The sequence below is a fragment of the Sphaerodactylus townsendi genome, linkage group LG10 (assembly GCF_021028975.2).
Source record: "Sphaerodactylus townsendi isolate TG3544 linkage group LG10, MPM_Stown_v2.3, whole genome shotgun sequence".
Taxonomy (NCBI): Eukaryota; Metazoa; Chordata; class Lepidosauria; order Squamata; family Sphaerodactylidae; genus Sphaerodactylus; species Sphaerodactylus townsendi.
In genome coordinates this window covers 31,414,416-31,428,037 of record NC_059434.1, presented here as the reverse complement: position 1 = coordinate 31,428,037, position 13,622 = coordinate 31,414,416, and the positions used below count along the sequence as shown (strand labels likewise).

The following is a 13,622-nucleotide window of genomic DNA, read 5'->3' as shown; positions in this document are numbered from 1 at the left end:
GTGCAGGAAAGGGGAAGGCAGGGGGGTACTTAAGTCAGCTCTGTACCTTCCTCCCGTAAGGGGACTTTGGCCGGTTTGAGTCGCTTCCTACCTCTCACAGCGGGAGGCTGTGTAAGATAGGTGTGGCTGAGAGACCCCCCCTGGCACTGTGACTAGCCAGGGAGCCAGCAGAGAATGTGGGAGTACAAAAGATTTCGCTTCATATAAATCCCATGCCACGCCAATGTGGCAGTAGGCTCAGATGGACTAAGGAAAAGGTTCCCCAAGGAGAGGTTTGACGAAGGAAAGTTTTGAAGGTTTGCTTAAGATGGAGGTAGTTTAAAGCAGGTCCCATCGGTATCCTGGGGAACACGCGACGAAGTCCCGCTGGCTACGGATGCTGTAATGGGCTAAGCCTTCTGCATTGGCACACATAATCAGAAGGGAGAAAATTTTAATTGAAGCACAAGAGCATAGCTTAGAAGCAATGGAAAAATCCCCATGAGGAAGACTTTAGGGACCCCTGAAAGGTGACATACAGAGTAATAAGCATAGGCATATTATATAATACATAAAGTAAACAAGGAGGATCACAAACCTGATTTGAGATCTTTGCTCTCTGAGGTACCTCGACGATTTTGTTGCCACTGGGAGCTTTGAGCTTAGGGCTTCTGTGCAGAGGCTATGAGGATCTGGTTTGGAACCTTACAGCTGAGAGGGCCAGGGGGGCTTCTTCTTCACGAAGGACTGTTGGCGTAAGGGGGTTGTGTGAGCATCTTCCCTGTTCCATGCGTCATGGTCCTGTAGATTGGCTATGGGCATTCCCTCTGGAGGAGGGTTCAAACGCAGTCCCTTCCGGCCAGCATTTCTCTGTTGCAATTCAGTGACTGTGGACTCTGGGTGGTAGATTTTGAAATGCTAGCCATTCTGGGGCACCTGGCTATGCATGGGTGGACTTTGGCGGAAGGCTAGTAGAGCAGGAAGTATAATGGAGAGGGGGAGCGAAAGCAACGGTTTAGATTAGCTGAACTTAGAGTAGACCTCGCTAGGCTAGAAGCAGGGTGTTCAGGTGAACTTGCAGTTTCTATGGATGTTTGTCCATACTTGATGTGGATGGCTCCCTTGGTGCATGGTGGGGTCGAAGGGACCCCTGATGATGAACAACCCCTGTTCAGCTGGGCGGAGCTGGCAAGACCCAGCCTAATGGTCTCTGTGGGGATGGGATCACTATACTGAGCTGGAGCAGCCGTAAGATCCTGCTGGGGAGCCCGGGGGAAGGGTTTGAGAGTCGCGGATCTTGGTTCCTGGCTGGGGAGATGCCCGTAGCTGAGCCTCCCCCAGCGTGGGTACTGGGGAGCCTCGCCCCAGGACTTCTTGGGGGGGCTCCTCGCCCTCTGGGGAGAGGACCCTCCTCCGCTTCAGGGTTGTAGGGCCCCTACTGGCAGCCTAAGCACTTCCTCCGGAAACGTCCCATTTGCCGCACTGGAAACACTGGTTCCTCGGGAACTGCCTCATGGCAGCCGGAGAGGGCGGCTACTCAGAAGGCTGGCTTGATGGGCTTAAAGACCCGATATCCTGGCAAGCTTTGAGCATGTCGGCCGAAGCCTGGGTTCCTTCCTAGGCCTGTGATCGCCGGTATGGGCACTCAGCCGGAGGCGCCTTGGCAAGGCGCTAAGGAGTTCCCGCCTTGGCCTCCTACGCTGTCAGCCACCTGCCTCCTTGAGGGCCTCCTGGAGCCTGTTCACAAACTTCGGCATAGGGCTCTTTGGGGTTTTTGCCGGATGGTGGAGAAACTCTGGGCTGGCTGGGCCGGCATTGGGGACTTTGATAAATGCCCATAAAGGCTAATTCAGAGGCTTACTCGTAAGGGTGGCCCTGTGGCAAGGACAATCTGATCGCTAGGGTTGGCGAAAGCATCGAAAACCGTAAAGCTGAGCCAGGCTGTGTAAGCGCCGCCCGAGGCGGAATTGTCCTGCTTTAAGGCATTGCTTACGTGAACTCTCGGCCTCCCAGATCACAAATTGTGTGTAGGGCCTAGAGCATGCGAAGGTGGTCTTCCAGTCGTCCGAACCATTAAGTGACTGGCTCGCGACTGCCTCGGGCATGCTTCTCACATATGGGCTGGTGGACTCTATCGCCTCCGGCATCACGCTTAAGCGAGGAGCCCGGTGAGGATATTGCCATAGCTCAAGGGCGGTACTTCGACAAACTACCGAATCCATGCCATCCCTCCTCTGCATCTGTGGAAGTGGACCGGGGCACAAATGCAAAGCGATATCGGCATCAAGCCTTCCGTCAGGGTTTCTTTCTTCTGCAGATCGTGGCTAATACGCTCTCGCGAGTTTTGAAACTCAAGGCCATTACATTAGGCGCTGACGTGATATGCAAGCGTTTCGAGGAAAATGAAGGCGGAGCAGCAGGAGTAAAGGCCCGGTGAGCCATGGAGAGTTTGGAATGTTTAAGGAGCAAGGTGCAGAAGGCGGACAGAAGGCGCCCAATTTAGTGGGATAGAGAAAATCTGGGTTGAAACTGAAGGTTGAAAGATCGAAAGGAGGGCGGCCTACAGCAAGGGAGCCATAGGGTCTGCAGGCTGATGGCTTACATAACATTGTCTCCACGCCAGTAGCTAGCCGGTACATCGGCGCTGAAATTGTCCAGCGTAAGAGTCGCCTGGCGTTTTCCCCAGTCCCATAGATTCACGTCCCCCCCTTCTGGGTACCATGGACACTGAGCTTCAATCTCCTCAACCACCTGGCGCAGCTCCTTCTCTTTACGGGGACCCGCCGCATTTCGCTAACGCAGCTTCCAGTTCGCCAACGCGTTTGCCATAAGCCCTGCTTTTGCAAGCTCCCATACCTTCCACCGGTGTTCCGGCTGACGGTTGAAGAGTGTCCTGTACTTGCGTCTCTGAATCGCGCTCGATCTGAGGACGAAGCGAGGTCAAACGGGTGGTCCCTGACGCGCCGGTGATCCAGCGGACTTCGGTATCAGCGTCCCTTCCCCAGGCGACGGTGTGAGCAGGGTGGAGGATTCGAGGAAGTTCCCTGGCTTTCGGCACCAGCTTGTAGTCAACCCCCGCAGGTAAATGCCGCTAAGGAATAGGCGTAGACGCTGGAGGAAGGTTTTGCATCTGGCTGGAGAAGCTGCCAGCAACAGCAGGAAGCCAGCTGGATTTACGGGATCCTGACAACTCTGCCCCAGCTGGTCTCTGCAATCTTATTAGGGTTTCATTGTGTGGGCGGTAGCGCGAGGTGGGTAGGGAGATGAGCGGGAGACCGGGAGACCTGGAGATCATCATGTGATGCATGATCTCCTGCCTGGCTACGTCGCGAGGTGAGCTGTGTAATGCCTGGAGCCTAATCCCCACCTGGGGCAAGACCAGCCATTGTCCCTATAAGCCGGTGACTGAGCCCAGCGGAGCAGTTCATGACCCGCGGACTCATAGAGGGATGAGGAGTGGGGTGCTGCGGTGCGCACCAGCAGCAGGCCACAGAGGGTCCACACGGCGTCCCAACGTTCTACCACGGTGCTGCTGGGTCAGCAGTGCATCACTACAGCAGTATAGTATTTGTTTGTTTTACTCCATGTAATCCTACTCTTTTTAGCTAGTAAACATTTTAATAAAACAACTCAAAGTGTCTGGCTGTTTTCTTAGCATCTCCTATCTATGCTAATTAAGTATCCCTATGTGCATATCCCAACACTGTCAGCTAACAATTTAAAACATACATGATAAAATCACATTTTAAAGCCATTAAAATCAACACCCCAACACACATTAAAACATTTTTAAAGTTAAAATACATACAAAAAATAAGAACAGCAATTAAAACATTGGTTAGGAAGGAGGGATTATTGAGGGAATGCCAAATAAAACAAAAATGTTCGAAGGTTGAATATGGACTCAATTGGCAATTTCTGCTGATTTTCCCATCCCACTGTAGACACCCCCCCCTGCCGCCCATGTCATTCTTCAGGGTCCTCTATTCCCCCAAAGCAATATTTTATGGAGACTGAGTTCAGTGGGCCAAAGAATCTAAGCTGTGGGATGCTAAAAGAGGCATCTCACTTGCTTCTTGATACCTATGAACTCATATTTTGTCAAATTCTTGAGGAAAAACTACTTACCACCAACCGGGATTGAAGAAAATTTAGCCAAATGTTTGTGGTCTTCAGACTCCAGGTTCCATGATAGTATCTCAGTGGTATTGGTGTTTGGGATGGGACTGAATGCTATTAGGTGAGAGCCCAGATGAGTCACAGCAAAAATGTGAATATAGTCATTGCAGCATCCCTTCAGACTGTGAGCATAGGCAAAGTTGCGGACATCATAGAGTTCTATATGTACAATCTCATGCTGTCTCATAAAGGGACACCTGAAATGAGAGAGCGTATGTTGAGTAGGTTATATGAATATACATTGGAATTACCATGCCTGAGTCAAGAAACAAACTTTTCAAGACTAGTCAAAGGTTAACAAAAGCATCTGTAGTGTCTACATTCAATTAAGAGGAAAGGCATGAAGGATAGCAGTGACCTTACCTATCCAACTTCAGTTCCCTTCATAGGATCAAACTACACATGAATTTTTTTCAAACCTGCCTTGTTTTCCTCACAACCACACAGCAAGTGCACCATGGAACCACATTTTAAAGGTCCATATTCACTACCTGAATATTACCAGGAAGTATTCCTTAGTTACAGCCACATCCTCAATTACTGCCATTGGCTCTTGGCTTTTCAGCTTAGCAACTACTTTGCCCTTTTTGCCACTGAAGACCATTGCTTCATTTCCACTCCTATAAAAGAAATGAGAGAAAGTATTTATGGATGCCATCAGGTTATAAAAGAAGAGCACAGACACAGGGCTGAATCTAGGGGGTGAGAGAGAGCAGCTGCCGTGGGCAGCAGGGAGAAAGCGGGCAACCAGGTAGTAGAGGAATTAGCACTTGCCTTGGGCCATGCAGCACTATGCCTGCTGGGGAAGGGGAGTCCATGCCTGTTTCATGCTGGTGAATGGGGCAGCACACAAGCTGCTGTCCCTCCAAAACTGTGTCAATTAGGAGTCATGTGACTGAAAGGGGGGGGAAATGTCAGTACACAGACCCGGCCTGGAAAGCATGCAGAGGATGATGGGAGAGAGGAGGCACCATACTGGGGGAGAGGGGCTGACTGGACCATCAGCTGAGTGCTGAGGTCACAAAGGAAAAGCCCCTTCCAGAGTGCACTCTGGAAGCTCCACATTTTCTGCCCTGGGAGGTGTAAGGGCTTGGGCTGGAGAGGTGCCCCATCCTCTCACCTGACCTGGAGAAGAATTGGCGCCCAGGAGACCTCCACTTATCAGAGCTGCCCCTGTTCTTAAGAAGGGTGACTCCCCGCCTCCCCATTACTCCCCAGATCAGAAGATGCTGCTAGGAAATGCTCATCGCCAGAGCCTTCCCGGCTGTGGAACTTGTGAAAGGACCCCAGGAGGAAAGCCAAACCAAGCCCAGGCCATCCACTGGGGGCAGGGGAGCAAGTCCTGCATGAGCTGCCAGAGAGTGTGAGAGAGAAAAAGAAAGTTCCCCTTTGGGGAATGCCTCTGTCTCCCAAGGGTAGGAAACATCTCTCCCTACTTCAGGTGGAGGCAGCAGCACCAGACTCATTCTTCACTTGCTGCAGGGTTGGTGTCAGGATTTGGTGTTGGACTTTTTAACTTAGTATACTTAGCAGAGTAGCAGAAGAAGAGACCATTAGACAGTTGCTGGTTTTATATAAATGTTTACTATCTCTTAGGGAGGGATTACATGGAAGAAAATTAAAGAATAGCTTTCTACTCTAGCAGTAACTTGGTTACACAGCTTTGCACCATGCCTACCTATCAAGGCAGGAGGTTTTACCTCATGTGGTTCAAACAAAGAAACATACTTCTGTCTATGCGACTAGTCTCACATAGGCAATGCTGGAGTTAGCTGACCAATAGCTTAATCAATGGACTGGCCATAAAACTCTGACCTCAGTAGCTAATTAGCATGCACACAGTTAACCCCTTCATGTCTGAATTGTGACAGATACTTGCAAATACCAACAGTTGGGTTGCCCATAGATAGCTTTATTTCTTCGACAGGCTGCCAACCATGTTACTTGATGGGGAGATTCAGGGAGTTTTGCATTTTATTTACCAAATTCTAGATTTTGGAACACATTCTTCACATTTCTGGATAATTTATGTTAACTGGATTTGCGTCATAGATATATTTTCTTGTTATGTAATTGAAAGTGCAGTGGTGATTTTTTTTTTTTTGCCAGAAATGAGGGGGCAGTAGGGTAAGAAAGAAGCTGTAATGAATAGAGATGCTGACAGGCAGAAGCAGAGAAAATCCTATGTTGGAGCAAGTGAAGAAACAGACATGATTAGCCACAATTGTCTGGCTTTTCTTATTGAAATCTGCAGCGTGGCATCCTGAATCCACAGGATTTTCTTATGCAGAGGATTCTGATAATTCCCTTTCATACTGTGAATTTAATCTTACCAACCTATAGGCACAGAGAACATAGTCTTTCACTGAATTCTTTGATACCAGTATAGAACGGTTCTTGTGGATGGGTACTTCTTCTGTCGAAAGGAATCCTTGGTGGACCAGTTGGCATGAACATGTTAGATCAAAAACCTGGAACAATATAGCATGAAACCTAGAATAATATGGTATGTTCAGCATTTCACACACATTTAAAGACACTGCACCTTTCTCTACTGAGACTGGGTGTACAGAGAAGATGCCAGAATAAACAGACAATTAATAGTCCAGACAAAAACTTCTCCATGGTATAAACTGTTTAAAAGAGATCACACTAGAGCTACATATCTGACCACTACACTAACAAGAAATCTAAGAATAGCTTATACTTCTATTAGATTTCAATCAATGCCTTCAGCAGTGCTTAGTGGCAGATACACACGAGTACCATTTTCTCAGCGCTTTTGTATCTGTGGAAAACAAGAGCCTGAGGATCTCTTCCATTACATACTCTCCTGTCCTTTATATTCTGAAATAAGGAAAAGGTTTTTGGAGCCAATACTACCTAGGACAGCTTTTGTCTGATGCCGATGCAGGAAACTGGATTTTCTTATTATCTGATATAGATTCCTATGTTTCTTATAAGATGGCTCTCTTTGCCCTGGCAGCTAGGAAACTACGAGCAAAGTATTTAAAGCGCTGTTTGAACTGATGTTCTAAAGTACTGGAGATTAACTTAGACGAGCTGAAGAAGCTGCAAAAACATCTGACGTATTTGATGGGGCATTTTAATTTAGAGATTGCGAACACTAATAATTTATATTTTAATGCAAAACTAAATTATTGTTTTAATTTAAATTATTGTTTTAACTAAGTTACTGTTTTAACTGCATGTATTTCTGTATTGTTATAGCCAATGGCTCAAACAATAAGTACTTGACTTGACTTGATTACTTAAACTGGAAGCCCAAATCATGGTAAAAATGGACAAGAAGTAGAAAGAACAAATCTGGATTTGCACTACCTCTAAATGTTAGTAAAAACTTGCGTATGTCTCTCACTGCTCGTAGAGCTACAGCCAACATCCCCCGGCCCCAGGTCCCTTTAACTGGAAGGGATTACCTTCTCAGAACTTAGACAGGCACTTAGAATTAACAAGGGACCATCCTCTAACACAGGAATCCACAACTCAGACCTTTGCTGGAGCTGAATGGACTGACCTGTGATGGCACCTGGCTCCATTAAGGTGCATGTAATTGTTGGGGAAAGGAGGCAGAATGTCAGCTCAAGGACATTTCTCTGTTAAACTACAGCAATGTTTTCTTGCTTTGGTAACTGTTGGTGGCAGCCTGGAGGAAACAAGCCAAATGATGCTAGCCTTTGCCAAACCCAAAGGGGTGGCACTTGCCAGGAGAGGAGAAGGCACATGGAATGGCAACACAATGGCTCCTCTAGCTTTTGGATGGTGAGGACAGGGGCCACCCCATAACCTGATTTGAAGCTGCCAAAGAGGAGGACACCATCTTGGTAGGAGCAGTGAACAATCTTCTTGTCTGCTGGCTGCAGCTGTCTTGGGAGCTAAGATGAAACCCATGTCCTTATTATGGTTCTGAAAGAAGTACCTGACAACAATAACAAGGAGAGACTTTCCACTTATAAAGCCTGCTGTATCCTTGACAACCATAGAGAATTAGAATTATTTTATACATTTGAAAGCTCTTGAATGCCTAAATAAATAAGTGATCACTGCTGAAATGGAAACATTTGAGTGATTAAGAAAAAAATAACTCACCTGAACCATGTAGTTGCCACTAAAGAAAACCAGCAGGAGCTGTCCATTCATTGCAGATGTTAATACTGGAGTATCTAAAAATTCACTGGCTGTATATATTACTCTTTTGGAAGAAAGATCCCAGATTTTAATGGTGGTCTTGTCAGACACAGCCACCAATCTGTTCTCCAAACAAACAGCAATAGCACTGATATTCTCTCCAGCACCGTGCAGAGTAAAGATGGCTTTGCCAACCTGCAAATCCCACAATTTCAAAGTCCCATCGCAAGAGGCTGTTGCAACTATGAATTGTTTCTGGGTTTCTGCGATTGCTGTAATTTTGTCTAGATGACCTAGAGATTCATGGCAATACAATGATCAAAACAGTCTCACTGGAAGAGCTCCCACAGTCACTCAATTATTATTAACTTGCCTTAGTAGCTCAGATAAATAGATCTCTTTGGAAAGTATTTTAATTAGACAGAATGCATGTTTTGAGAAGATTTGTCCTAGATCCTTGAGCAACAATTTCTAATCTGGTGGACAAACCTTTCATGGAAGTGAATTTCAAAACACTGGTATTGGAAATGCCCTGCTTCTGGAAGATGCCAACTTTGCATCTACCTGAGATAAAATCTTGAGCATGGCCTCTCTGGCAAATCTTAAAGAGCAGGAAACTTCATACAAAAGAAAGCATTTCCTCAAATATGCTGGGCCCAAATCATTTAGAGCTTTATAATTCAAAACCAGAACTTTGAATCGTGCTCAGAAACATATGGGTAAATTAATAGTGCAGTTCACAGAGCAATTTTATAATAACCTAACTCACCAGCCAGATTGATTGAACATAGTACAACATCTTCAATCTCTGAGGGGAGGGAAAGAAAGAAAGAAAGAAAGAAAGAAAGAAAGAAAGAAAGAAAGAAAGAAAGAAAGAAAGAAAGAAAGAAAGAAAGAAAGAAAGAAAGAAAGAAAGAAAGAAAGAAAGAATGAATGAATGAATGAATGAATGAATGAATGAATGAATGAATGGGCAGCTGCATTCTGGATCAGCTGACATATCTGTACAATCTTCAAGTGCAGCCTCAATACAACACATACATTAATTTTCAGTGGCTGCATTCTGTGATAGGCATAAACTTGCCTGAAGCATTCATAAACTTCAAGAGATGCATGGGTGCTGCTTCTCCACGTGATCCCATGCTATAGCTGCTTTCGTAACTGCCCATTAGCATGCAACATGCAAACAGCTATTTTTCAGCGCAAGATGCCGCAACATGAAATTTAATTGGGGCAATAATATTAACACCAGCCACTGACAGATGTAGCAGTATTAATGTTTTTATGCATGTGCTTCAATGGAGAAGATGTTTGGAAGTTAAATCAATATCAATCACAACTCAGTGTCAGTAAGAATACAAAAAGGATGATGTTGGTCAATACAAGCATGCAGGAAAAAGTTGCAGGTTTTACTCAAAGTGTAAAAATGACCAACTTGTTTTCTAATAGTGCAGAAAAGAAATTTAAATGGTGAGAATTTGAAATGCAGTATAATAAAACCATATACTTGTCAGAAGGCACATAAATGCTAACAGAAACTTTTTAACTTTTAAAGATCTTAACCTTCAGTTTCTCTTCAGACAATTCCTTTAAAAATCAGGCTGTCAGGAAGAACTGAAAAGAGTAGCTTTTAATAATTTCTGAAAGATTAACATTTCTCACCTGTCAAATAATCACAAAGAAGTCCACCAGGTGGTATCAGACAAGATGTTGAAGGTACAAGGACAGGAATGGAAGACTTCAGGCACTGAGACAAAAGGACTGGCAGATAGAGATATTTTTTGGGATCACCTGAATCAACAGGGAATAAGATGTACCTATTATTAAATGAATGATGTGAAATGTCAAATCATGCAATTTTTACTCATATTAGTGTCATCAGACCAGTACTACTTCTAATGTACAATTTCTTTTAACAGTAAGTGTTGGCTAACATTTATGTGTGTACATTTCTAAGGTATGTATTTCAAAACTACTTTGGGGGTTCTCCCTGATGAGGCCTGGCTATAAATGTTTATAGGTCAAACCTGGGCAACTGTCACTTAAGGCCTTGCTTAGTTGCCTCACAATTGTTCTTGCACTGATTTGGAGCTCCAGTCTGCAGGCTGTTCTGACCCCACCACTCTTCTTGGACAAGGAGCTTCACTGTGATTGTACCAGTCAATGAACATGTCAGTATGGGACAGTCCTTCCTACCTGATGCCTTGAATCTTGATCCAGTAGGTCTTTGACACTGCTGGCCCACAATCCTACAGGACTGTAAATAATATTTTGCTTTGCCAGTGGCCCAGTGCTAACAAATTGCAGCTCAGAAAACACAGAATCAAAACAGTAAAGGCAGAAGAATGGCTAATTTTTTTTCAAAAAAGAAAAACGATAACAACCCCACAACAAATCAAAATTTTATTTATTGCAGTACCATTGCTTTTATTTTATTTATTGCAAGGCCATTTATTTTATTTATTGCAAGGCCATTGCTTTCACCTCCTGCATGTGAGCTCCCAAAGGCACCTGGTGGGCCACTGCGAGTAGCAGAGAGCTGGACTAGATGGACTCTGGTCTGATCCAGCTGGCTTGTTCTTAGGTTCTTACCTGGAGCGACTGGCTTATCCGCTGCCACAATCTGATGGAGGCGACCTATAAACTGTGAAGCCATCTGACATGGATCTCGAACCAAAACTTTCCTCGATAGTTTTAGTACTTCACTTAATAAGGTTAAATCAGGAATAGTTCTGTTGAAAGAAAGATCCATCGTATTATTTTTATAATTAATTTTGTCTCTTAATACTCGGAAAAGTATTAATTTATAAAAGCAGGATGAAGAAGATAATGGAAATGAAATTCAGATCAACTGAAATGTAATGTAACTGGAAGATTCATATGAATGTAACTGTGGTTTAAAAAGGATTGTTAAACAACACTATTGACGGTTTTATCATGTTAGATTAGGTGCTGACTGGATTTTAGATGTGCTGAGTACATAGAAATGTGGGAAATATATATATTTATATCCCACTGTTCTCTCCAGTGGGACCCCAAAGGTGTCTTAAACATCATTTCTCCTATCTCCATTTAATCCTCTTAAGAACAATCTCATGAGACAAATTAGACTGAGACAAAATGACTGGGTCAAGATCTCACGGTGAGCTTTCATGGCAAAGTGTGGATTCCAACATGAGTTGCCCAGGTCCTAGTCCAGCTCTTGAACTGCTACACATGAAAGAAAGATTAAGGCTCTTTTCTGGTGCTGTGAACCCACCTTTCTGCGCTGATGGCTGCTTTGAGATCCTCTTCTACGCTGATAATTGATAAAGCCTGGGACTTGTGAAACAGAAACTCATAATCAAATAGACATTCTTTGATTAGAACAATACTGTTATTTGATTTGATGAGGTGATATGGAATCCCAAGGAGTTTTCTCTTGTTGAATATGTAGTTAATTTGTGTTTCATTTTTCAAAACCCATGCTAAAGGCTGAAATGTAGACACTTCACTATATTTTCTGAGCACCTGTGACATCCTGCCAAGGTAGTAGTCTGCAAAGATAGTATGTACTGAAAGCTGGAAATCCTGCGATTTAAGGTATCTGTCCAGGCAGACATTTTTGAGAGCAGTATGGGCCCAGCTGAAAACATAAGTGTTGTCACTTCTGCGCTCTTTCAGGTGGACTCCAAGATCATCCAAAAGCTTTATCCACAGTACTAGAGGGAATGCTGAAACAGACACATTTTGGAATTTAGCTATTTCTTGAATTACTGCCTCATCCATTGACATAAGATCAAGCAGCTCTTCCTGTGTTATACCATTTCTTGACAGTGTCATATAAGCTGCCAACTTTTTCATAACTTGTTCCCCATGGAATTTTTCCATTCTGCTCAGAATTTGTGTGTATAGGTCAGGTATGTTTTGAGGAAGACACACCTCAGTCTCTGGACTGAATGATGCCCATAAACAGGACTCCTCATAAGCACAGGATACATAAAGTGGCAATGGGCAGGCTGTACATGCCTTTGTTAAAAATGTATATTGGTGACTAGTGAGTCTTCTGCAATCCTTCTTTAACCTGGAAGTGATAATCTCATTGATTTCTCCGGATGTTAAAGGAGGCACTTGTAGAATGTTCTCTTTCACTGTTATTTTCTAAAGAAAACAAACATATTTCAGCCTTTAACAGAGGTGGAGCGAGGGGAAACTGCACCCGGGGCGCACCTGCACCCGCCACCCCCTCCCCGGAATGCCCCTGCCATGGCCTGGCCGCGTCTCCGCCACAGCTCTGCTTTGGGCGTCAAGCCCCCCTGCCCCGTGAGCACTATGCCACTGGCCTTTAAACCTGAGTTAGTTCATTTCAGACACTGCCCATAACTATGATTGAATTAAAATAACTTTGGTTAGTATAACTGTCTGATTATTGGCCAACTCCACTAACAATGAACTATGGTCCTCACTTAAAACATCTGTAGAAGGAAAGTAGGGTACCCTAAATAATGGCCTTAGTCCCCACCTAAAATGTCTGAAGAAGGAAAGTAGGATACCCTAATAATGGACTTGGTTCCCACCTAAAATATCTGAAGAAGGAAAGTAGGGTACCCTAAATAATGGGCTTGATTCCCACCTAAAATGTGTGTCTATGAATGGTTGACTTTCCTGCCTCCTCCTGTTGTAACCCAAATGCCCCTCTGAAACACTCCTCCAGGATTAACAGAAGGGGGGGGGGCTGGAGGTCTGTTGCCTGAGGGGGAAAGTGGCAAAACATACACCCCACCTTCTACATGCAGAAAATTTAGGTGGGATCTACCCCAGGATATAAAGCCGTGATGGGAAGATGGTTTATTAAGTGTCATTACTCTGAAGTAATGATGACTGCTACCTCCTCAAAGCCAAGGTAAATGTGGCTCCAACACTCATCATGAGAGAGAGCCCAATTAAAATTGTCTGCTCACAAAGGTTCATGAAGCCCACTGGTCCCCCAAATTCAGCTGACCTTTGCTGACTCAGAAACTATGAGGTTATACTGGATCCAACTTTATTACTGAAGAAACAAGTTAATGCAGCTGCAACAAATGCTTTCTACCAGCTCAGCCATAATATGGTCCTTTGCCTTGATATGGCTGATGTGCCCCCCTGGATCCACACCACTGTAACACTGAGATTAGACTACTGCAATCCACTCTACATTGGTCTCCCTTCAAAATCAGTTTGGAAACCCCAGTTGCTATAGAAAGCCATGGCTCAGCTATTATTGGGAGCAAAACTCTCCACAAATTTCTCAGTTAGCAACCTTAATAGATGGACAGTTGGCTATTCTGGTCTTCTGG

At 44.6% G+C, this 13,622-nt stretch overlaps 1 protein-coding gene across 5 annotated transcripts in view; it reads right to left on the bottom strand.

The window, feature by feature from the left end:
* The window catches only part of LOC125440412 (NACHT domain- and WD repeat-containing protein 1-like), a 57,761-nt gene that overhangs the window by 25,727 nt on the left and 18,412 nt on the right, over window positions 1-13,622 (bottom strand). For all 5 annotated transcript variants that reach the window (XM_048510228.1, XM_048510227.1, XM_048510229.1 and 2 more), the window contains 7 exons: window positions 11,567-12,447; window positions 10,900-11,039; window positions 9,970-10,098; window positions 8,269-8,600; window positions 6,496-6,629; window positions 4,650-4,778; window positions 4,108-4,355 (listed from right to left, as the gene is read on the bottom strand). In XM_048510228.1, coding sequence (XP_048366185.1) covers window positions 4,108-4,355; window positions 4,650-4,778; window positions 6,496-6,629; window positions 8,269-8,600; window positions 9,970-10,098; window positions 10,900-11,039; window positions 11,567-12,447 — 1,993 coding nt within the window. The remainder of the gene's footprint in view (window positions 1-4,107; window positions 4,356-4,649; window positions 4,779-6,495; window positions 6,630-8,268; window positions 8,601-9,969; window positions 10,099-10,899; window positions 11,040-11,566; window positions 12,448-13,622) is intronic.